Raw genomic sequence first — 26,226 nt, 5'->3', positions numbered from 1 at the left:
CTGTCTCTCTCTCCCCCTGTCTCTCTCTCCCCCTGTCTCTCTCTCCCCCTGTCTCTCTCTCCCCCTGTCTCTCTCTCCCCCTGTCTCTCTCTCCCTCTGTCTCTCTCTCTGTGTTTCTCTCTGCCCCTCTCTCTCTCCTGCCCCTCTCTCCCCCTGCCTCTCTCTCCCCTGCCCCTCTCTCTCTCTCCCTCTCTCTCCCTGCCCTTCTCTCTCCCTGCCCTTCTCTCCCCCTGCCCCTCTCTCACCCTACCCCTCTCTCCCTCTGTCTGTCTCTCTCTCCCCCTCTCTCTCCCTGCCCCTCTCTCCCCCTGCCCCTCTCTCTGTGTGCCTCTCTCTCTCTGCCCCTCTTTCTCTCTCTGTCTGTACCAAGCAGGCAGCCTTGGTTGGGTTAACCGTGCGAGATGTTTGACCTGGAGGGCGGCTGGGACATCTCCTTCGCCGGCTGCGGTTTCCTCGGTGTTTACCATGTCGGTGTAGCGAGCTGTATCCAGGAGTGGGCTCCTCACCTGATCACCAGCGCCGGCAGGATCTATGGTGCATCTGCCGGAGCGCTCACCGCCGCCGTGGTCGCTTGTGGAGCCCCCCTGGGTGAGAGGCTGAGATGGGTGAATGAATGTCATTGTGGCTGGTGGGGGGGGTCTAATACAAGGCAAGGGCAAGGCAAGGGCAGGGCAGGCCGGTCTGAAGGAGCGCCCGACTCGAAATGTCCTATATTATTATTGTTTTTCCCCAGAGATGCTGCCTGACCCAGTTCCTCCAGCACTTTGTACCTGTCCATGTTCTCCAGAGATGCTGCCTGTCTGACCCGCTGAGTTAGTCCAGCACTTTGTACCTATCCATGTTCTCCAGAGATGATGCCTGACCCACTGAGTTCCTCCAACACTTTTGTACCTATCCATGTTCTCCAGAGATGCTGCCTGACCCGCTGTGTTCCTCCAGCACTTTGTACCTATCTATCTTCTCCAGAGATGCTGCCTGACCCACTGAGTTCCTCCAACACTTTGTACCTATCTATCTTCTCCAGAGATGCTGCCTGACCCACTGAGTTACTCCAGCACTTTTGTACCTATCCATGTTCTCCAGAGATGCTGGCCTGACCCACTGAGCTCCTCCAACACTTTGTACCTGTCCATGTTCTCCAGAGATGCTGCCTGACCCACTGAGTTACTCCAGCACTTTGTGTCCAATCTTCACAATGTGTCCAAACTCCAATGAAATTCGAAGTGATAGAATAGTAGGAATGGGCCGAATGACCTGTTTCCGTGCTGTTTGACTCTATGAATAATAATGTTGCTAAACTTAGAGTAGGAGGGCAGGGTGAAGAAGGGTCTCGACCCGAAACATCACCCATTCCTTCTCTCCTGAGTTGCTGCCTGACCTGCTGAGTTACTCCAGCATTTTGTGAATAAATACCTTCTATGAATAATAATAAATAGTAGCACAGTATTGACTCAAATGAATTTTGAGAAGCTGTTGAATGCTCCCTCAATTTCATTTGGAAAGAATGGATCTTTGCACTGTTATTGACTATAGTCTATATATTTTTTGTATGTGCTGGACTTTTTGCTGTTTATCATGGGTTTTTACAGAGTAATGTGTTTACATATGTTGTGCTGCCACAAGTAGGAATGTCATTGTACCGTTTCGGGACACATGACGATAAAATACTCTTGAATCACACTCTGTTACAATGCTGAGAGAATTCTAAACTATGTACAATTCGCTCATTTAATAATTGGGGGTTTTTAAAAAAAGTTCGGCATGGTGCAGATTTACAAACCGTTTGTAATCCTCACCCGTTGGGTTGATGTTGAGACGTGATATGGATTCTAATTGCAAGCACTTTTGAGAAGTTAGCTGAACTAATCAATCCACTGACTGAATTTTGGACCAATGTTCAGGTTACGAGACGGGATCTGGATGTGTTTGTTCACTAAGTTGCAGTTCCTCCTTGCCTCTCTTGTATTTTGCAACAGAGGCTAACAAGTGCCCATCATGTTGTTTACCAGTTTGATTGAGACCAAAGTTGCCCATTATCACGCAGAAACGAGGAACTGCAGGTGCTGGTTTACAACAACAAAAAAGACAAAGTGCTGGAGTAACTCAGTGGACGACTCCAACACTTTGTGTGTCTTTTGTATATATTTTGTTGTATTCTGAAGGGGTTAATTGGGAATCTTGCTAAAAAAAAAGGACACCAAAGGTTACGAGGAGAATGGGGTTGAGAGGGGAATTATTCAGTCAGCCACATCCGAATGATGCACTAGACTCGATGGGCCGAATGGCCCAATTCTGCTCCTATGTCTTATGGTTAAGTTCATGTGATAGGAGTAGAATTAGTCCATTCGGCCCCTCAAGTCTACTCCGCCATTCAATCATGGCTGATCTATCTCTCCCTCTTGACCCCATTCTCCTGCCTTCTCCCCATAATAACCCCTAGCACCCGTACCAATCCAGAATGTATCTTTCTAATCAAAGTTTATTTTTGAAATGAAAATCTGCGGATTCCAGGTCACCTGCTTTATTTTGAATAAACATACGCACACATCTACACACATATATACACACATATGTACACATACACACATTTATTTATGTGTGTGCGTGTATTATATATATATATAAGTATATATACTATATATAAATATACACGCACATATATGCATACATGTATATTTGTGTGTCTGTAGATATATATCTATATACTAAAACCTCTCGTCTGTTTGTTTGTTCCTGAACTACAGCCAAAACGGTACATGATAGCGCGACAATTTTAGGCCCACCTTACTCACCGTCATCCCTTTGGTGCTAATGGAAGAAGTTTGATTGAAATCGGTGTTATATTTTTAAAGTTATTCATATTTTTAAGTTTAAATCTATCTCCCAGGAGAGAGGGTGGGGGATAAGGGGGGGTTGAGGGCGATGGAGTGGGGGGGAGGGGAGTGGGGGGGAGGGGAGTCAGGATCGAACCCGGGTCTCTAAATCTATCTCCAGGAGGGAGGGGGGGGGAGGGAGGATAAGGGGGGTTGAGGGCAATGGAGTGGGGGGAGGAAGGGAGGAGGGGGGAAGGGAGGAGGGGAGGAGGGGGGAGGGGGAGAGGAGGGGGGAAGGGGAGGGGGAAGGGGAGAGGAGGGGGGAAGGGGGGGAAGGGGAGGAGGGGGGAGGGGGGAGGGGGAGGAAGGGGAGGAGGGGGAGGAAGGGGAGGAGGGGGAGGAAGGGGAGAGGGGGGAGGGGGAGGAAGGGGAGGGGGGGAGGAAGGGGAGGAGGGGAGGGAGGGGGGAGGGAGGGGAGGAGGGGGTAGGGGGGGAAGGGGGAGGAGGGGGGAAGGGGAGGAGGGGGGAAGGGGAGGCGTGGGGGGAGGGGAGAGGGGGAGGGGGTGGTGGTGAAGGGAGGATGGGGAAGGGAGGAGGGGGAAAGGCGAGGGGGAGAAGGGAGGGTGGTGAAGGGAGGGGGGAAGGGATGGGGGAAGGAATGGGGGAAGGAGAGGGAAGGCAGGAGAGGTTTGGGTCCACTTGGTCTAGTGTATAATGTATGCGATGATTAGCTGCAGGGGAGTGGCGTTCTTTGGTCAGTGGGTGATGACTCTAGATGTGTGGGACGGCTGAGTTCCAGCGCTGGGTCTTATTGGCGGTGGCTGGTGGGGTGAGGTGGGGGTGGGGAGCGGGGTTACTGGCGGTCACTGCACTCTGGCCTCCGGCCCCCCCTCCCTGGGCTTACCTGCACCGCCCACGTCACTGTTGCTTTGAGCCAAAGCCTCAACACTTGTATTTACACTGCATTCCTCGCCTTTTTAACGTGGCTTCATCTATGTTGACAACCCGCCCCCTCTCAACTGGAGACAAATAAGGAGTCGGGTTTAGTCAAGAAACTTTTGATGGTAGTTTGCAAACAGCGACGTGCAGTTCGCACGCAGCAAAATCGCTGTCATTTTTGGGGAGAGGGGGTGGGGTTTTAAACCTGAATCTTGACACATTCTCTTTGTAAGACTTCCCCTTGCAGGAGATTGAGGGGGATGAAAGTTGTATAATTTCAGGGAGAAGGTACAGGAGCCTGAAATCTGTAACGTCCAGGTTCAGCAACAGCTTCTTCCCTACAGCCATCAGGCTATTAAACACTACAACCCCCAAATAAGCTCTGAACTACATAGACTTGTATAGGGAGGGGCAAAGATGGAGTAACTCAGCGGGTCAGGTGGCATCTCTGGAGAAAGTAACAGATGATGTTTCGGGTCAAGACCCTTCTTCAGGCCTGAAAGGTCACCCATTCCTTCTCTCCAGAGATGTTGCCTGTCCAGCGTTTTGTGTCTATCCTTGGTTTAAACCAGCATCTGCAGTTCCTTCCTACACATTGATTTGGGGGGGTGTTGGTTTTGTCTTTTTGCACTATTAGGTACAGTGAAAAGCTATATTATATTAATGACAGTGTTTACATATTCTGTTGTGCTGCTGTGAGATTTTATTTCGTAATATAGTTTACTCTGTTATATGTGTGTGTGTTAGTAGCTAGCTTTATTGGATGGCAAACTATTATTACTTGCCTTAAGAATTTTAAATGTTAATGTGGTGCCCTTTGTAACGTGGAAGAATCCGATACAATCCAAGAGTTCAGTCAGTAAATGTTTCATCAGAATCTAAGCACATTCTTAAAAGATAGTGTTCTGTTGCAACAGAAGCTAAAGCCAGGAGTGTCGGAAGGAACTGCAGATGCTGGTTTAAACCGAAGATAGACACAAAATGCTGGAATAATTGCTGGGCGGCACGGTGGCGCAGCGCTAGAGTTGCTGCCTTACAGCGAATGCAGCGCCGGAGACTCGGGTTCGATCCTGACTACTGGCGCCGTCTGTACGGAGTTTGTACGTTCTCCCCGTGACCTGCGTGGGTTTTCTCCGAGATCTTCGGTTTCCTCCCACACTCCAAAGACGTGCAGGTATGTAGGTTAATTGACTGGGTAAATGTAAAAAAAATTGTCCCTAGAGTGTGTAGGATAGTGGTAATGTGCGGGGATCGCTGGGCGGCGCGGACTCGGTGGGCTGAAGGGCCTGTTTCCGCGCTGTATCTCTAAATCTAGATCTAAACCCAGCGGGCCATCCAGCATCTCTGGAGAAAAGGAATAGGTGACGTTTTGGGTCGAGACCCATATTCAGTGAAGAGGGGTTTCGACCTGAAATGTATCTCCAGAGATGCTGTCCGTCCCGCTGAGTTACTCGAGCATTTTGTGTCTATCAAAAATATTTTAGTTCTGATTAGTTTTGCATTTGATACAGTTTAGATTGGAGGTATAGCCTGGCACAGGCCCTTCAGCTCACCGAGTCCACACTGATCATCGATTCCCCCCCCCCCTCATTCACACTAGTTTCATGTTACGGTACTTTCTCATTCACTCCCAACACACTAGGGGCAATTTTCACAGAGGCAATTAACCTGCAAACCCGCGCGTCTTTGGCATGTGGGAGGAAACCGGAGCGCCCGGAGGAGAGCCACGAGGTCACGGGGAGAACGTGCAAGCTCCACGCACAGAGGGCACCCGAGGTCAGGATGGAACCTGGGCTCTGGCGTTGTGAGGCAGCAGCTCTACCTGCTGCACCACCCTGCTGGCACAAAGTCGGAAACTCCTCCAGAAAGCAAAATTGTGACAGAGACCCTTCTTCAGACTTCAGAGAAAGCGAGCAGTGTTGTTCTCTGCTGCTAACGTGGCTCGCTCTACACTGCTGTAGTGTCTGACGGATGCTGACACTGGCTACAGTCCCTGAAGCAGTCTGACAACATTTAGACAAAGCTCAGAAATGAATGGCTTATGGTAAATGCGTTTTGAAATGTATTGGTGAAAATACTGGGCGAGGAATACAGGATATTATGGCACAGAAACTGGCCCTTCGGCCCAACATATCAGTGCCAATCACGATGCCAGGTTAAATCCGTCCCTTCTGTGCCTGCACATGCGCCCTAACCCTATGTGTCCATGTGCCTAGCTAAAAGCCTCTTGCATGCCACTTTTTAAAATATTAAAAAATAAACTTAATTCAGAATAAAAAAATACTGTGCAAAAATTCTTCTGACATTATCAGAGGCTATACAATAGGTGCAGGAGTAGGCCATTCGGCCCTTCGAGCCAGCACCGCCATTCAAAGTGATCATGGCTGATTATTCTCAATCAGTACCCCGTTCCCGCCTTCTCCCCATACCCCCTGACTCCGCTATCCTTAAGAGCTCTATCTAGCTCTCTCTTGAATGCATTCAGAGAATTGGCCCCCACTGCCTTCTGAGGCAGAGAATTCCACAGATTCACAACTCTCTGACTGAAAAAGTTTTTCCTCGTCCCTGTTCTAAATGGCCTATACATACGTTCATTAGCATCGTATCGTAGCGTTCACAGAAATATCTTTGTACAAGGCATCCTTGCCACTTGTGGCGATGCCCCTCCATTGTTTGAGGGACGTCTCCACCACACCCTGCCCCTCAATGTCCAGCAGCAGGAGCACCCTAGACTGTGGTCCTCCCCCACAGAGCCTTGGTGTTGGCTGCACCGAGCTTCAGTGCGTCCCTCAGCACGTACTCCTGCGGTCTGCAGCGGGCCAGTCGGCAACATGCCTCGACGGACAGCTCGATCTGCCGCGGGGGGGGTCAATGAGTTTCGGGCAGATCAAAGAGCATCCACTGTTATAACTGGCTCCACCACGACTCGAGGCAGCGTGTTCCAGGCACCCTCTGTGCACGCGTCTCTCTCTCTCCCTCTCACCTTAAAGCTATGCCCTCTGATATTTCCACCGGGTGAAAAAACATTCCGACTATCTCCTCTATCTGTGCCTCTCCAAATGTCATCTCCATCTATTCCCATCAGCCTCCAACGCTACAGAGTAAACAAACCCAGTCTGCACTACCCGTCCTAATGATCTAATATCCCCTAATCCAGGAAGCATTTCTGGTCAATCTCCTCTGCAACTTTTAAGAGTTTATCGGAAATTGCTTTCCCCTTTTGTCCTGGCAAAATGCTACAAGACTGAAATTAAGATATTAACTTGAGCTTGAGAGAAACATTAAAATGATCAGCCCCGTCACTGTTCCAACTCCAGGCTTATTTGGGTTGCAAATACAACAGTGTTCTCACTGCTTTTCTGCTTTCTGTGCCTGACCCAGAAACTTCTGCCAAGACACTTGTGTCCTTTCAGACAAGGCAGCATTTGTCCAGTGATTAATTGCCAGCTAATGAGCTCCGTCTCTAAACCTTCCAGTTTATTTAATTGTGCTTTACTTTTTGGAGATGCAGTGCGGAGGCAAGTCCTTCGGCCCAGCGAGACCGTGCCGACCAGCGATCCCCGCACATTAACACTATCCTACGCACACACACTGAGGACCATTTACATTTACGCCAAGCCAATTAACCTACGTCTTTGGAGTGTGGGAGGAAACCGAAAATCTCGGAGAAAACCCACGCGGTCACGGGGAGAACGTACAAACTCCGTACAGGCATACGTGTGCATACATGCGTGTGCATACATGTGTATTTGTGTGTATATAGATATATATCTATATACTAAAACTCTTGTTTGTTTGTTTGTTCCTGAACTACAGTCAAAACGGTACATGATAGCTTGACAATTTTAGGCCCACCTTACTCACCGTCGTCCCTTTGGTGCTAATGGAAGAAGTTTCATTTGAAATCGGTGTTATATTTTTAAAGTTATTCACATTTTATAGTTTAAATCTATCTCCCAGGAGGGAGGGTGGGGGATAAGGTGGGTTTGAGGGCGATGGAGTGGGGGGGGGGGGGGGGGGGGGGGAGGGGAGTGGGGGGGGAGGGGAGGGGAGTGGGGGGGGAGGGGAGTCAGGATCGAACCCGGGTCTCTGACGCTGTAAGGCAGCAACTCTGCCGCTGCGCCACCGTGTCCATTAGTTTTTCCAAATTATTTTGAAATCTAAGGAGAGGTTTGGAACAAAACTGGCTAAAAAAAAATTCCAGTCACATGTTGTTTGAGGGGGTGCTGTAGAAAGGACGTGTTGCACGGTCCACTCGTGAAGGATTTTGATTCCTGCGTTCTCTGATAATATTTTAGTTCATAACTTGTGCTTGAAAGTCATCAGCATTATCTGCCCCTCATGGTCGCATCTCCGTTACACATGGTGCTGAGCTTGCAGAAATCAGATGTGCACTATAATAATGTAGCTGCCTGTGACTGTCGTGAATTGTGGTTCTGGTATCAGAAACTGCTTAGAATTGTCAACAATTTGGGCAAATGGCAGTGACTGTGCAGAGTCCAACTACATCCTAGCACATTGACAGTGAGCTTGCAGTGAAGCAAGTGAAGAAAGCCAATGGAATGTTGGCCTTCATAACAAGAGGAGTTGAGTATAGGAGCAAAGAGGTCCTTCTGCAGTTGTACGGGGCCCTAGTGAGACCACACCTGGAGTACTGTGTGCAGTTTTGGTCTCCAAATTTGAGGAAGGATATTCTTGCTATTGAGGGCGTGCAGCGTAGGTTTACTAGGTTAATTCCCGGAATGGCAGGACTATCATATGTTGAAAGACTGGAGCGGCTAGGCTTGTATACACTGGAATTTAGAAGGATGAGAGGAGATCTTATCGAAACGTATAAGATTATTAAGGGGTTGAATTAAGGTATTAAGAGGCAGGAAACATGTTCCCAATGTTGGGGGAGTCCAGAACAAGGGGCCACAGTTTAAGAATAAGGGGTAGGCCATTTAGAACTGAGATGAGGAAAAACTTTTTCAGTCAGAGAGTTGTGAATCTGTGGAATTCTCTGCCTCAGAAGGCAGTGGAGGCCAATTCTCTGAATGCATTCAAGAGAGAGCTGGATAGAGCTCTTAAGGATAGCGGAGTCAGGGGGTATGGGGAGAAGGCAGGAACGGGGTACTGATTGAGAATGATCAGCCACGATCACATTGAATGGCGGTGCTGGCTCGAAGGGCCGAATGGCCTCCTCCTGCACCTATTGTCTATAGTCTATTGCAGTCTCTAAAGTGAAAGTGCCTGAGTTACCGAATCACAGCCTTGCAGCATGGAAACAGGCCCATGCTGACCAAGATGCCCCATCTATACTAATCCCACCTATCTGCATTTGACCCACATCACTATCCATGTATCTGGCCAAATATATTTTTAATAGGGCAGCATGGTGGCGCAGCGGTAGAATTGCTGCCTTCAGCACCAGGGACCAGGGTTCGATCCTGACTACGGGTGCTGTCTGTACAGAGTTTGTACCTTCTCCCCCATGACCTGAGTGGGTTTTCTCTGAGATATTTGATTTCCTCCCACACTCCAAAGACGTGCAGGTTTGTAGGGTAATTGGCTTGGTATAAATGTAAATTGAGTGTAGGATAGCGTTAATGTGGAGTCGGGGGGTATGGGGAGAAGGCAGGAACGGGGTACTGATTGAGAATGATTAGCCATGATCACATTGAATGGTGGTGCTGGCTTGAAGGGCCGAATGGCCTGCTCCTGCACCTATTGTCTAATGTGTGGGGATCGCTGATCGGTGTGGACTCGGTGGGCCGAAGGGCCTGTTTCCGAGTTGTATCTCTAAACTAAATGTTTTTTATTGTACCTGGCTCAACAACGTCTCTTGGCAGCTCGTTCCATATACCCACCACCCTCTATGTGAAAAATGTTGCCCTTTGGACTCCTATTAAATCTTTCCCCTTTCATCTGAAACCTATAACAGTTGGTTATTTTACCCATCTCCTCTGGTTGGCCAGCCTCTGCACATCTCCAGGTTCAGGGACTGTTTCTTCCTAGCTGTTATCCAGCACCTGGACCATCCTATCAACAACTAGAGAGTGGCCCTCAGCTACTATCTGCCTCATTCAAAACACTGGAATATCTTTAATAGGACTTTCCTGAACATTGTTTTGCGATAAACGTTATTCCCTTTATCATGTATCTGTGTTGGGGGAGTCCAGAACCAGGGGCCACAGTTTAAGAATAAGGGGTAGGCCATTTAGAACGGAGATGAGGAAAAACTTTTTCAGTCAGAGAGTTGTGAATCTGTGGAATTCTCTGCCTCAGAATGCAGTGGAGGCCAATTCTCTGAATGCATTCAAGAGAGAGCTGGATAGAGCTCTTAAGGATAGCGGAGTCAGGGGGTATGGGGAGAAGGCAGGAACGGGGTACTGCTTGAGAATGATCAGCCATGATCACATTGAATGGCGGTGCTGGCTCGAAGGGCCGAATGGCCTCCGCCTGCACCTATTGTCTGTTGTACCGTGGAGGGCTTGATTATAATCATGGTAAACTTTGAAAAGTGGCAATTTATTGGAGAAGTGATGACCTCTCTGCCAGCATTTATTTTGAGAGGGTTTGCATCCAAAAACAGGGATGTAATGCTGAGGCTCCATCAGGTGCTGGTCAGGCAGCATTTGGAATATTGTGAGCAATTTTGGGCACCATATCTGAGGCAGGATGTGCTGGCTCTGGAGAGGGTCCAGAGGAGGTTTACAAGGATGATTCCTAGGAACGAGTGGGTTAACACATGATGAGCGTTTGACGGCACTGGGCCTGTACTCGCTGGAGTTTAGAAGGGTGAGGGGGGGACCTCATTGTGAATACTGAAGGGTTTGGATAGAGTGGATGTGGAGAGGATGTTTCCACGAGTGGGAGAGACTAGGACCAGAGGATCATATATGGGGAGAAGGAAGGAGAACGGGATTAGGAGGGAGAGATAGATCAGCCATGATTGAATGGCGGAGTAGACTTCGTGGGCCAAGTGACCTAATTCTGCTCCTATCACTTATGAACTTGTGAATCTCACAACAGAATTGTAAAGCTGTCAAGAACAGGTGTGGACGTGATAAACAGAATGGCATCCACTTTGTCTTGATGACCTGTTATTTATTAATGTTTTCTGTTTAAATTTCTTCCAAGATAAATGTTGTGCCGCTGTTATGGAAGTAGCTAAAGAAGCCCGGAAAAGAAACCTGGGGCCTCTGCACCCATCCTTCAACCTCGTGAAAATAATAAGGAATGGACTCTTCCGGAATCTTCCGGAAAATGCGCATCATTTAGCCTCGGGCAGGCTCTGCATTTCTCTGACGCGGGTATCTGACGGTGAGAATGTGCTGGTGTCAGACTTCAACTCCAAGGAAGAGCTCGTCCAGGTACAGCTATGGGGTTGACCGCGGGCGCTGTCTGTACGGAGTTTGCATGTTCTCCCCGTGACCTGCCTGGGTTTTCTCCGGGTGCTCCGGTTTCCTCCCACACTCCAAAGACGTGCAGGTTAATTGGCTTTTGTAAAATTGTAAATTGTCCCCCAGTGTGTGTAGGATAGTGTTAATGTGCGGGGATTGTTGGTCGGAGCGGACGCGGTGGGCCGAAGGGCCTGTTTATTTGCTGTATCTCCCTTCCCTTAGTTGTTTTATAGAAGTCTGAGCCTTTGGTTCTGAGAGCTACTGCCTCATGAAACACATGACCACCTCCAAACTCCAACACCAACCCAACAACTCATTTTTTGTAAATATCAGGCCAAATGTATTCTGAGGATTGATTGGGTGTTTAGTTTAAGTTTGGAGATACAGCGAGGAAATGGGCCCTTCGGCCCACCGAGTCCGTGCAAACCAGCAATCCCCGTACACTAGTACTATCCCACACGCTAGGGACAATTTACAATTCTTACCAAAACCAATTAACCTACAAACCTGTCCGTCTTTCAAGAGAGAGTTATATTTAGCTCTTGGGACGAAAGGAATCAAGGGATTTGGGGAAAGAGCAGGAACGGGGTACTGATTTTAGATGATCAGCTATGATCATATTGAATGGCGGTGCTGGCTCGAAGGGCTGAATGGCCTAATCCTGCACCTATTTTTCTATATTTTCTATGTTTCTACGTCTTCCGAGTGTGGGAGGAAGCAGGAGCACCCGGAGAAAACCCACGCAATCACAGGGAAAATGTACAAACTCCGTACAGCTAGCACCTGTAGTCAGGATCGAACCAGGGTCACTGCTGCTGTAAGGCAGCAACTCAACCGCTGCACCACTGTGCTGCCCCCAATGCCCAGAGAGTCAACTCAATGCCAGTGACCTAATGTGAATGGATTACCTTTTCATTTGCTCTCTGTCTCCAAAGCCCATCTATTTTTGCAGCCAACATGGCTTCATCACCACAGTCAGAGGTCATTTCATGATCTGTTTAAACACAGTCCTGTGACTGGGTGGCATGGTGGCACTGCGGTAGAGTTGCTGCCTTACAGCGTTGGAGACATGGGTTCGATCCTGACTACGGGTGCAATGAGATTGTACTCATGTACGGAGTTTGTACGTTTGGGCGGCACGGTGGCGCAGCGGTAGAGTTGCTGCCTTGCAGCGAATGCAGCGCCGGAGACCCGGGTTCGATCCCGACTACGGGCGCCGTCTGTACGGAGTTTGTACGTTCTCCCCGTGACCTGCGTGGGTTTTCTCCGAGATCTTCGGTTTCCTCCCACACTCTGAAGATGTACAGGTTTGTAGGTTAAATGGCTTGGTAAATGTTTAAAAAAAATTGTCAGTAGTGTGTGTTAATGTGCGGGGATCGTTGATTGGCACGGATCCGGTGGGCCGAAAGGGCCTGTTTCCACGCTGTGTCTCTAAACTAAACTGAACATGAGTTTTATTCCAGTGTATCTGGTCCCCTCTAATGCTGTGATGTATTTCCTCCCTTCAGGCTCTGATCTGCAGTGCTTTTGTTCCAGTTTATTGTGGACTCATCCCACCGTCTTTTCGAGGAGTGGTAAGTCTTCAAGACGAGCCTTTGTGCCTTTTCAATCGTAAGATAAATGTCTTGACGAAACATATAAGATTATTAAGGGGTTGGACACGTTAGAGGCAGGAAGCATGTTCCCGATGTTGGGGGAGTTCAGAACCAGGGTCCACAGTTTTAAGAATAAGGGGTAGGCCATTTAGAACGGGGATGATGAAAAACCTTTTCAGTCAGAGAGTTGTAAATCTGTGGAATTGTCTGCCTCAGAAGGCAGTGGAGGCCAATTCTCTGAATGCATTCAAGAGAGAGCTAGATAGAGCTCTTAAGGATAGCGGAGTCAGGGGGTATGGGGAGAAGGCAGGAACGGGGTACTGATTGAGAATGATCTGCCATGATCACATTGAATGGCGGTGCTGGCTTGAAGGACCGAATGGCCTACTCCTGCGCCTATTGTCTATTGTCTAAGGGAGACAGATACAAGGTTGAATGTGGCTAAATTGGAAAAACTGTTCCCACCAGCTGTAGCCTTTGGGTGCACTTTGCAGTGAATTCATTTTGAAAAGTATTTTTGGATGAATAACTCACTAATGGGCTTCTGATCTTCTATGATTGCATAACTTTTCCAACACAAATTGCAGTTAAGCGGAGACAAGATTATCTCCAAGATTATCTGTTTTAGTTTAGAGATACAGCGTGGAAACAAGCCCTTCGGCCCAATGAGTCCGCACCGACCAGCGATCTTCGCGCACTAACACTATCCTTCACACACACACACACACTAGGGACAATTTACAATTTTACCAAACCAATTAACCGACAAACCTGCACGTCTTTGGAGTTTGGGAGGAAACCGGAGCACCCGGAGAAAACCCACGCAGGTCACGAGGAGAACATACAAACTCCGTACAGACAGTAGTCGGGGTCGAACCCGGGTCTCTGGCGCCGGAAGGCAGCAACTTTACCGCTGGTATTTATTCACAAAGTGCTGGAGTAACTCAGCAGGTCGGGCAGCATCTCGGGAGAGAAGGAATGGGTGACGTTTCGGGTCGAGACCCTTCTTCAGACTGATGTCAGGGGGGCGGGACAAAGGAAGGATATAGGTGGAGACAGGAAGATAGAGGGAGATCTGGGAAGGAGGAGGGGAAGAGAGGGACAGAGGAACTATCTAAAGTTGCGGGTCAAGATGTGGTCGTAGAGTAGGAGGGCAGGAGAAATCACCGTGGACCCTGGTGCGCCACCGTGCAAAGAATGCGTAATGAAAAGTGTTTTTTGTCAAACAACCCACTAACGGGCTTCTGATTTTGATGATTTATAACTACAATTTTCTTTTTAAATGTTATCGCAAGTGGAGGCAAAATTGTCTCATAGATTATCTGTCAGCTGCTGCGGTGATGTATCAGGAATTGCAGATGTTAAAGAAAAAAACAAGGGAGAGATTGCCTGATTTAATCTCTTTGGAATTGGTGGTGAATTCTGTGGAATTCTTTGACACAGAAGGCCGTGGAAGCAAAGGCAATGAATATATTTAAGGCAGGGATAGATAGATATAAGAAAATAACTGCAGATGCTGGTACAAATCGATTTATTCACAAAATGCTGGAGTAACTCAGCAGGTCAGGCAGCATCTCGGGAGAGAAGGAATGGGTGACGTTTCGGGTCGAGACCCTTCTTCAGACTGATGTCAGGGGGGCGGGACAAAGGAAGGATGTAGGTGGATAAAGGAAGACTGTCTTCCAAAGGAAGGATATAGGTGGAGTGGGATAAATAGATTCTTGATTAGTACGGGTGTCGGGGGTTATGGGGAGAAGGCAGGAGAAGGGGGTTAGGAGAGAGAGATAGATCAACATGATTGAGTGGCGGAGTAGACTTGATGGGCCGAATGGCCTAATTCTGCTCCTATCACTGATGATCTGATGAATTTGCTTTTCTTGGGTATCTATATGGATGAAACTGGAAACTACTGAAATTCTGCTCTGAATGTAAAATTTGCCCACTGTTTCTATATTTTAAATTAGCGCTATGTAGATGGAGGGATCAGCAACAACCTGCCTCAATATGGGTTGAAGAATACGATAACGGTGTCTCCATTCTCTGGAGAGAGTGATATCTGCCCTCGAGATAACACCAGCAACTTCCACGAGCTGCTGGTGGCTAACACCAGCATCCAGTTCAGCTTGGCCAACCTGTACCGTTTGAGTCGAGCACTCTTCCCCCCTGAACCAAAGGTATGAATGAATGGATGATGACATAGACGGAAATAGACAATAGGTGCAGGAGGAGGCCATTCGGCCCTTCGAGCCAGCACCGCCATTCAATGTGATCATGGCTGATCATTCTCAATCAGTACCCCGTTCCTGCCTTCTCCCCATATCCCACTGACTCCGCTATCCTTAAGAGCTCTATCTAGCTCTCTCTCGAATGCATTCAGAGAATTGGCCTCTACTGCCTTCTGAGGCAGAGAATTCCACAGATTCACAACTCTCTGACTGAAAAACTTTTTCCTCATCTCAGTTCTAAATCGCCTATCCCTTATTCTTAAACTGGCCTTTTGGCCCACCGAGTCCGCCCCCAGCAGCGATCCCGGCACACTAACACTATCCTACACACACACACACACGCGCGCATGTACGCACGCGCGCGCACACACACACACGGGACAATTTACGATTTTACCGAAGCCAATTAACCTACAAACCTGTATGTCTTTGGAGTGTGTGGGGGGAAACCAGAGTACCCGGAGAAAACCCACGCGGTCATGGGAAGGACGTTCAAACTCCGTACAGACAAGTACCCTTGGTCTGGATCGAACCCGGGTCCCTGGTGCTGTAAGGCAGCAGCTCTACTGCTGCGCCACCGTACCGCCCTAATGATGGATTAATGAATGATAATTTATTGTCACGTGACACGTCACAGTGATACTCTTGGTTTTGTAGTAAAACCCGTCAGCTTATAATGGAATCTATGAATAACATTGGCACATTTTGGTAATAATAAGTTCCACAGATGCTCGCTTTCTTTTGGAACATGAATGTCCCCATGTTCTGTGAACAAGCTCCCCCAAAAAACCCGCTGCTGTTCAGCCTTTCTCGATTTACTTGATTGCTTTTAGTTTGGTTTAGAAATGCAGCATTTAAAGCTGTTCCAGAAAAATCTCTTTATTATGTCTTAAGTCAGTTAATTTATCATCTTAAAGAAGGGCACCAACCTGATATGTCATTCCCCCCCCCACAATAGACAATAGACAATAGGTGTAGGAGTAGGCCATTCGGTCCTTCGAGCCAGCACCGCCATTCAATGTGATCATGGCTGATCATTCTCAATCAGTACCACGTTCCTGCCTTCCCCCCATACCCCCTGACTCCGCTATCCTTAAGAGCTCTATCTAGCTCTCTCTTGAATGCATTCAAAGAATTGGCCTCCACTGCCTTCTGAGGCAGAGAATTCCACAGATTTACAACTCTCTGACTGAAAATGTTTTTCCTCATTTCCGTTCTAAATGGCCTACCCCTTATTCTTAAACTGTGGCCCCTGCTTCTGGACTCCCCCAACATTGGGAACATGTTTCCTGCCTCTAACGTGTCCAACCCCTTAATAATCGTATATGTTTCGATAAGATCCCCTCTCATCCTCAACGATATCACGATAGACACAAAATGCTGGAGCCGGGCAGCATCTCTGGAGGACATGGATAAGGTGACGTTTCGGGTGTGAAGAAGGGTCCAAACCCAAAAAGTCACCGATCAACTACCTCTTCTGGCAGCTTGTTCCATACACCCACCACCCCTTTGTCTTTTGTTTTAAGAAGGGTCTCGACCCGAAACGTCACCCATTCCTTCTCTCCCGAGATGCAGCCTGACCCACTGATTTACTCCAACTTTAAATCAGCATCTGCAGTTTTGTTTTCCTACGCGAACTGAATCTTGTTAGCTGTTATTGATTATGCTATTGTTATGGTCGATTGTATTGTGCTTATTGGAAATGCAGCTGAATGTCTGTATAGATTTGGAAACTTCTTGCTTTTCTTGGACATTGTATCTCATTTTGTGAAAGACAAATCTTGATGCAACTAATTTTTTTCAGGTGCTTGGAGAAATGTGTCATGAAGGTTACCGAGATGCACTGCGGTTCCTCAGAAGAAACAGTAAGTCTTGAAGTTCTTGGCTCGGGATTCGGCTTAGATCAGCTGCCATTTCTCTGGTTAGCATCTTGTCATCCTATCCGCATTCAGAGTGGTGCTGAACAGGGACTTGGAAGCTTTGCCAGCTGCCCTTAACTCTCCCACAATCCTCATGAATCCGAAATTTAAAGATATAATAATTCAGCCTTGCCAATTGAAGATGTAGTTTTTAATGCATTTGTATTAGTTCTGCACTCCAGCAATGCTAAAATGTCAATGATATTTTATTGTCACATGTGCCTAGCTAGGTACAGTGAGATTCTTTGTCTTTTACATTCAATCTGGTAAAATCATACAGCACACCTCACCTAAGCAGTACCCAAAGTATCTCCACATTTCTGGTGCGGACAAAGTTTTGAAGGTTCTTTGTGCAGTCTTATCTTGCAGTGGTGAACCAGGCCAGTGGCCACAGGTGCCACCCACCCCCACCAGCTCCCACTTTGCTCTTGGTAGCCCCCCCTCTGCCAGATTCCCCCTTAACTCTGTGCTAAAATGTGCACCTCAAGTGACCCCTGAATTTGAATACTCTTTCCCAACGCAAAGTCAAATGATTTTACTTTACTGTGGACTTTGGAGATAAAGTGCCGAAGCAGGCCCTCTGGCCCACAGAGCCCGCACTGACCAGCGATCACCATATATACCAACACTATCCTACACACTAGGTTCAATTTAGCGAAGCCAATAAACCTACAAACCTGCACGGCTTTGGAGTGTTGGAGGAAACCGGAGCACCCGGAGAAAGCCCACGTGGTGGCAGGGAGAACGTACCAACTCTGTACAGACAAGCACCCGTAGTCGGGATCGAGCCCGGGTCTCTGGCGCTGTGAGGCGGCAACTCTACCGCTGCACCACTGTGCCTCCCGATTTTCTGCAGCGAGCAATCCATCTCTGATTGTCAAGTTCAGCACTTGAGCAGCAGAGGGTGCAGGTGGTGCTGAGGGTTGGTCTGGTGCAGTTCTGGGTTGTCTCTTTGCACTAGCTTAGAGTGAGCTGCAGAAGTCCAGGCTAGTTGGCGAAGTGGAATCGGTGAGGTCATAAGTCCCACCATGGTTTTTATCAAGGCTACTAATTTCTATAAAACACAAGCAGGTTTATGATCTTAAATTGTGCTAATATAAGTTCATACGTGATAGCAGCAGAATTAGGCCATTCGGCCCATCAAGTCTACTCTACTATTCATAAGATCATAAGTGATAGGAATAGAATTAGGCCATTCGGCCCTTCAAGTTTACTCCCATTCAATCATGGCTGATCTATCTCTCCCCCCTAACCCCATTCTCCTGCCTTCTCCCCATAACCTCTGACAACTGTACTAATCAAGAATCTAGAAATATCTACTGGCTTGGCCTCCACAGCCCTCTGTGGCAAAGAATTACACAGATTCACCACCCTCTGACTAAAGAAATTTCTCCTCATCTCCTTCCTAAAAGAGCGTCCTTTATTTCTGAGGCTGTGACCTCTGGTCTTAGACTCTGCCACTAGTGGAAACATCCTCTCCACATCCACTCTATCCAAGCCTCTCACTATTCTGTATGTTTCAATGAGGTCCCCCCTCATTCTTCTAAACTCCAGTGAGTACAGGCCCAGTGCCGACAAACACACTAGCTTAACCTACTCGTTCCAGGGATCATTCTTGTAAACCTGGTGCTGGCAGGTGGCATTGAACACACAAGCAGCTTGGTTCAAAAAGGCTAAATCACACACGGCCAGCATGATCAAATTATTTTGAACAGACATTTGAAACATCAGGAACAGATATTGTAATGAACTTTTTTTTTGTTTGTTAAATGCTTGCCTGCAACTTGAAATAGAGTCACAGAGTGATGCAATGTGGAAACAGGCCCTCTGGCCCAACTTGCCCACACCGGCCAACATGCCCCTGGCAGTTTGTTCCATACACCCACCACCCTTTGTGTGGAAAAAGTTACCCCTCAGATTCCTATTAAATCTTTTCCCTTTCACCTTAAACCTATGTCCTCTGGTCCTCGATTCACCGACTCTGGACAAGAGACTCTGTGCATCTACCTGATCTATTCTTCTCATGATTTTGTACACTTCTATCATTGAAACATATACAATAGGTGCAGGAGGACGCCGTTCGGTCCTTCGAGCCAGCACCACCATTCAATATGATCATGGCTGATCATCTAAAATCAGTACCCCGTTCCTGCTTTTTCCCCAGATCCCTTGATTCCGTTAGCCCTAAGAGCTAAATCAATCTCTCTCATGAAAACATCCAGTGAATTGGCCTCCACTGCTTTCTGTGGCAGAGAATTCCACAGATTCACAACTCTCTGACTGAAAAAAGTTTTTCCCCATCTCCGTTCTAAATGGCCTACCCCTTATTCTTAAACTGTGGCCCCTTGTCTTGGTTGCTTAGATCTACATACGGTGCCAATCCTTCTGGATAGCTTGACCTCTGTAGCTTCATCGAGAGCGGTGGACGCATCGATCTCTGAGAATGTGGACTCGTGTAAAAGTGGGATCCCGTTGTCACTGGAGAAGATGGTGATGGTCGTGGACAAATCTGCAGAGGTCGACTCCACACTTTGCAACAAAACTCTGCAGAGAAAGCATTGGTCTTCAGCATTGGATGAGAGGATACTGGAAAATCTACCTCCAAGAATTTGCAATGGTATTGCGTACAGACAAATGTTGGGTATAAAATTGATAATTTAAGTAACTAATTAAGTATGATAGTACAGAGTATCAGGTACTCGACAAGGAAGAAGGGTCTCAACTGGAAATGCCACCCATTTCTTCTCTCCAGAGATGCTGCCTGTCCCACTGAGTTACTCCAGCATTTTGTGTCTACAGTCAACGAATCATAAGAAAATCAATTTGGAGAGAAATTCAAATGTCCCTAAAGGATTTGGAGAATATAGACCAATGCAGTTGAACCCCTGTTCAAAAGGAGGGCAACCGAAAGCAGGAAGCCAAAGATCTATCTTTTAATGTGACTTTGGGAATATATTGGAATCTATTATTAAGTAACATTGGGACATTTAGAAAATGATTATACAATCCAAGTCAATGAGTAGTAACAAATATGGACCAAGTGCAGGCAGGTGGGATTAGTGTAGCTGGGCCATGTTGGCCGGTGTGGGCAAGTTGGGCCAAAGGGGCCTGTTTCCACACGGTATCATCTTATCACTCTAACTGCAAATGCTGGTTTATGCCAAAGATAGACACAAAGTGCTGGAATAACTCGGCAGGTCACACAGCATCTCTGGAGAAAGAGGATGTGTGACATTTTGGGATGGGACCCTTCTTCAGACCCGCTGAGTTACTCCAGCACTTTGTGACTATCTCAAGTCAATGAGGGTTTTTGAAAGAAACTTGCGTTTCTTTGAGGGTGTAATAACAATAGTGTGAATAAAAAGAAACCAAAAAATCCATGTTCTTGGATTTCCAAAAGAAATTCAAGGTCACAACACTATGCAAGTTCTTGTGGAGTTGCGTGTAACGTGTTGGCATGGATGGAGGATTAGATAACTAAGAGAGACTAGAGAGTTGGGCTAAGTAGACAATTTCCAGGTTGGCAGGTCTACTTCAGAGACCTGTGGATGCTGAGTTTTTGAATATGGACAAGGTTGAGACGGAACTGTTACTTGGAAAATAGTGGATTTACGATTTATGAGGAAGAGGTGACAAAGTGTAGTTGGAGTGGGGAGATGGGGAGAAGGCAGGCAGGAGAATGGAGTTAGGAGGGAGAGATAGATTAGCCATGATTGAAGTAGACTTGATGGGCCGAATGACCGAATTCTACTCTTATTCCTTATGACATGATCAGATCTGCATTGACCCTATTGAATAACAGATAAACTCTGCTTTCTTTATCTGCACAGCACTGTATGAAGCCTGCAAAGAGAAAAGTGGACTCTATGCACAGCTTAGCAACCTCTTGCTGGTTAGAATGGCATCCTATGCAATGCTACCATACACCCTCCCGTTGGAGTCTGCTTATTCTTTTGGCCACAGGTATGTCTTAAGAGTCATAGAGTGATAATGTGGAGACTGGCCCTTCGGCCCAACTTGCCCACGCTAGCCATGTCCCATCTACACTAGCCCCACCGACCCGCATGTATGTGTTCTGAACTAATTGATTCCACTGGCTTTACAGTGGGAGGTAGATTCATTAAAAAAATTATTTAACCCCAGCAGAAACTTTGTCAACCAGGTGCTGCTGACCTGTGACAGAAAATGTTTGGGTTTCTTTATTTTTCTCTTCTTTCCTTTGCTTTCTTTTTTTCTTCTTCATCCTTGGAGCAACTCCCGTCCCTCTCTACGTTCTGCGAAGTTGAGGCTGCAATTTGTCATTTGCCCGTACAAATAGCCCGTGGACCTCCTACATTGTGTGGGAAGGAACTGCGGATGGTAGTTTACACCGAAGACAGACTCGAAACACTGGAGTAACTCTCAGCGGGACAGGCAGCATCTCTGGAGAGAAGGGATGGGTGACTTTTCGGGTTGAAACCCTTCTTCAGACCCAATGTCTTGACCCGAAACGTCACCTATTCCTTTTCTCCAGAGATGCTGCCTGACCCGCTGAGTCACTCCAACTTATTGTGGTCTTGAGCTTCCCTGATGGAGGGAGATGCAGACACGCATGCACCTCGTAGTTCACATTTACCCCTGCACTCTAAGCAAAACCTAGTAAAGGTGGTGTGAATGCAGGCGATAGACAATAGACAATAGGTGCAGGAGGAGGCCGTTCGGCCCTTCGAGCCAGCACCGCCATTCAATGTGATCATGGCTGATCATTCTCAATCAGTACCCCGTTCCTGCCTTCTCCCCATACCCCCTGACTCCGCTATCCTTAAGAGCTCTAACCAGCTCTCTCTTGAATGCATTCAGAGAATTGGCCTCCACTGCCTTCTGAGGCAGAGAATTCCACAGATTCACAACTCTCTGACTGACCGATAGCATTTTCTTTTCTTTGGGGTCCTTATTCTCCAGTGCTAAAACATGTTTGTTTGCCTAGTTTACCACATCTATTAACCATTTCTGGGACCAAGTTATTTGTAACATTGCACTGACGTTGAAGATTGCCCCAACCCTCTTGCTGTTTTGTTTCCGCAAGTACAGTAGCAGCAATCTATTTCATTTTTGCACTGTGGAATATGGGTGGGCTGGCAACGCTCACTAGATTGGCTTAGAGATACAGCGAGGAAACGAGCCCTTCGGCCCACCGAGTCCACGTCGACCAATGCTCACCCGTACACCAGTTCCATCTTACACTCTTAGGGATGATTTTTACCGAAGCCAATTAACCTACAAACTTGCACGTTTGTGGAGTGTGGGAGGAAACCGGAGCACCTCAAGTCAAGTCAAGTCAAATTTATTTGTCACATACACATACTCGATGTGCAGTGAAATGAAAGTGGCAATGCCTGCGGGTTGTGCACAAAAATAATTACAGTTACAATAAATAAAGTTAATAAGTTACTAAACATAGCACCAAAAGTGTCGACAAAAATTTAGTCTCTGGGGTTATCAAAGTTGACAGTCCTGATGGCCTGTGGGAAGAAGCTCCGTCTCATCCTCTCCGTTTTCACAGCGTGACAGCGGAGGCGTTTGCCTGACCGTAGCATCTGGAACAGTCCGTTACTGGGGTGGCAGGGGTCCCTCATGATCTTGCTTGCTCTGGATCTGCACCTCCTGATGTATAGGTCCTGCAGGGGGACGAGTGTAGTTCCCATGGTGCGTTCTGCCGAACGCACTACTCTCTGCAGGGCCATCCTGTCCTGGGCAGAGCTGTTCCCAAACCAGACTGTAATGTTGCCGGACAGGATGCTCTCTACAGCCCCAGAGTAGAAGCAATGAAGGATCCTCAGCGACACTCTGAATTTCCTCAGTTGTCTAAGGTGGTAAAGGCGCTGCTTAGCCTTACCCACCAGTGCGGCAATGTGCGTTGCCCACGTCAGATCCTCTGCGATGCGGACTCCCAAGTATTTGAAACTGCTCACCCTATCCACAATAGACCCATTTATCTCCAGTGGCGTGTACGTCCTTGGATGTTTAGCCCTTCTGAAGTCCACAATCAGCTCCTTTGTTTTAGTGACATTCAAGAGGAGGCTATTGTCCTGACACCAGAGTGCCAGATCAGCCACCTCCTCCCGGTAGGCCTTCTCATCGTTGTTGGAGATCCGGCCCACCACCACAGTGTCATCAGCAAACTTGATGATGGAGTTTGAGCTGAACCTGGCCCTACAGTCATGTGTGTACAGGGAGTACAATAGGGGGCTAAGGACGCAGCCCTGGGGGGATCCTATGTTCAGGGTGAGGGAGCTAGATGTGTGTTCCCCCATCCTGACCACTTGGGGCCTGGCAGTGAGAAAGTCCAGGACCCAGGCACACAGAGGGGTGCTAAGCCCCAGTTCCAGCAGCTTCTCCAACCTGGAGAAAACCCATGCGGTCACTGGGAGAACGCACAAACTCTGTGCAGACAACACCCGTGGTCGGGATCGAACCCTGGTCTCTGGCTGTAAGACAGCAACTTTACCGCTGCGCCACCAAATAGAAGGGTCAATTACGAGTATATCACCCAGTTTAGTCTCGAGTAACAAAGGCCAGATTGAGTAAGGATGACAGATTTTTCTATCTAAAGGGCAATCATAAGTCAGGTGAGGTTTTTTTTTCCCCTCTCTCTACAATCTGGTTGCCCAGTTATCACAGATACTTGTTTATTGGGGACTTAAATACCTGAAACCCAATTAACCTGCTGTCAAAGCGAACTTCAGACTTGTGTCAATGAGCACGAATACTATTTGACACTAATCCAGTAATTATCTGCTACGCTGCCATCCCTTATCAGACCAATTAATGAGTTAACGCCCAGAAACAACCATGCAATCACAATGGAAAACAGTTTACACCTAGCACAGAAACAGTTCAACAGTCCTTTACTGTCATGTGTACAGTGAAATTTGATTTTACCACAGATCATACCAAAACAAAGCACCAAGATACAAAATTACATAAAAATTAAACATAAACAGCCACCACAGCGGCGTGCGAGAATCCCCAGGGCACACGGTATAAGCGGAGACCCACAGCCACCAGTCCAACGTCCTCCTTCACCGTGATGTGACCAGAGTTGCACCGACCGCTGTCACTCTCTCTGCAGTCCCTGTCCGCCCGAACAGTCAGAAAGCCGTCCGCACTCGCGCCAGACTCCAGGACGCTCCCGTGGCGCGACCTCCCCGCAAACGCAGAGACCACCGCACTCACGGCAACCCCTCCGAGTCCCCGTCAGCACAGGCAGCACGTCCATCTTGTTTTTCAGCGACCTCACACTCCTCACTGTGATGGAAGGCAAATAACTTTTACCTTCCTTTCTCCTGCGGTCGGGCGATCGAAACATCCGCAGTCGACGATCGAAGCCCCCACAACGGGGGATCGAGGCTCCCGCGATCGGGGCGGTCGAAGCTCCTGACGTCGATCCCCAACAGAGGGATCGTCAGCCCCACGATGTTAGGCCGCAGTGTGGACGGATAAACACTGCTGTAATTTCTACATGGTGAAACCAAAATGTATAAAAATGGCCTTTATTAAAATCTGACAATGTGCACTTTAACCACATGTGATTTATTTCTATCACGAATCTCAAATTTTGGAGTGCCGAGGCAAATAAATAAATGATGGGTCTTGGTCCCAAACATGACGGAGGGCACTGTAAATGGAGTTAATTCTGTCGAGTTGCTGGATTCACTTTACACCAGTGTTGGTTTGGAGAGATGGAAGTTGCCTGCTCAGAGTTGTAGTAGATTTGTGTGATCTCGGCACATGCACAATTGATTGCAGAGAGGCAATTGAACATGATGCTATGTGTTTTCCCTGTTTCAATCATGGTCTTTGAAAATGTGTAGATTGCTGGAGTGGCTTCCTGATGTCCCGGAAGATGTATGTTGGATGCGTGAACAATTGGGCATTATCGGCGGTGTCCTTTATTATCGAGCAACAAAACGGTTTGGACGGCAAGGTTACTGTAGGTATGAAGTTTTGTTTTATAACACCCAACTTACTTTTCTTTGGAAGCATGTTACATGTTTCCTATGGATTGGAAATTATGCCTGAAATGTGCTAGTGAACCCGCCCAGATCACTTTACCTCCCCCTTCTTCCCCGCCCCCCTCTCTCCACCACATTCAGTCTGAAGAAGGATCCCAACCCAAAACATCGCCTATCCATTTTCTCCAGGGATGCTGCCTGACCCACTGAGTTACTCCAGCACTCTGACTTTTCTTTTCGTAAACCAGCATCTGCAGTTCCTTGTATCTCCACAGTATGCCGCCCGAAGAAGGGTTCCTACCCAAAACATTGCCTTTGCACCTTCCCTGGTTCTCTGAAGTGAGCTGAATTTGTTCTTGTTGTTGTTGCTTTTCAGTGGCCAACCGAGTGTGCCTCTGAGGAAGTGCTGCAGCCTTCCATCTCACACGGACCAACACCAGGCCTACCTCCCTCCTTGTGCCTCATCTGTGGACCTTGTCTCCTGGAGATGCAGATTCTCTGGTTCTTCAGCAGGAACGGTGGAAGAGTCCACTGTTTTACCAGAGCCAACGCTGGTGACTCCCGGCAACGATGTGCATTTCTTCACGGGCTGGGATAATTCCCTCGATGTCAATGCCGTTTAGTTCAGACTTCGGGGTGAATGCTGCAAAGATGCCTCATGGGACAATGAGATTAAATAAACTGTACAGGTGCTGCTTTTTACCCTGTGAGATATTTACTCAGCCATGGGAGACCTCGACTGTCTTCTCTCGACTTACTAAAGCCTTTAGTAATCATAATTACACAGCTCATTTTGCACATCAATGAACTGACTTGAGGATCTTAATGCACGGGCTACCTCTTATGCAAGGCAGACTTGTGTTGAAATCCAGCTAATAGTCAAATTAAATTTTATTTTCCACAGAATCACTGGTCAGCTCTGAACTATGGATGTTGACCCAGATTGATATCTATCACTTTTTGAAAAGCATTTGTAGTTTTGTGCCGTCTAAATTATTTGTGTTGTTGAATCTTCTAGTCATTCAACGTTGATCCTGAGTATTCAAGGAGGAAGACAAGTAACGTGACTGCCACTCCCATGGGTTCCTCTTTTTATATATGTCCGTAAATCTAATTTGTATTTATTAATCAAAGATCTTTTTATAATGGCAAATATGGAGTTTTATATGTTAATGTGACTTGTCATTGATTTGAAATTTGTTTGAATCATTTTGACCTTTTTCTCCTAAATGTAAGGAATTAATACCAGTAAAATAAAGTATTTTGATTGTTTTACCTGCTGGGTTGTTAGAGTATTGCCTTTGGAGGTCCAATAATTATTAATGTTCAATATCCCACTTCAGAAGTGTGAAAATG

At 47.4% G+C, this 26,226-nt stretch overlaps 1 protein-coding gene across 1 annotated transcript; it reads left to right on the top strand.

Moving 5' to 3' along the window:
- The first annotated feature begins 318 nt into the window (after window positions 1-318).
- On the top strand, window positions 319-26,024 carry pnpla3 (patatin-like phospholipase domain containing 3). The gene is made up of 9 exons (XM_078416502.1): window positions 319-588; window positions 10,875-11,107; window positions 12,646-12,711; window positions 14,697-14,906; window positions 16,762-16,822; window positions 19,239-19,493; window positions 20,707-20,839; window positions 24,730-24,852; window positions 25,247-26,024. Exons 1-9 carry the CDS (start codon window positions 402-404, stop codon window positions 25,491-25,493), a joined length of 1,515 nt encoding a protein of 504 aa, XP_078272628.1. The 5' UTR covers window positions 319-401; the 3' UTR covers window positions 25,494-26,024.
- The last annotated feature ends 202 nt before the right edge of the window (window positions 26,025-26,226 follow it).

The sequence above is a fragment of the Rhinoraja longicauda genome, chromosome 20, assembly GCF_053455715.1.
Source record: "Rhinoraja longicauda isolate Sanriku21f chromosome 20, sRhiLon1.1, whole genome shotgun sequence".
In the NCBI taxonomy this organism is placed as follows: domain Eukaryota; kingdom Metazoa; phylum Chordata; class Chondrichthyes; order Rajiformes; family Arhynchobatidae; genus Rhinoraja; species Rhinoraja longicauda.
The sequence above is the reverse complement of the archived record's forward strand: the minus strand, read 5'-3'. Positions and strand labels throughout refer to the sequence as shown.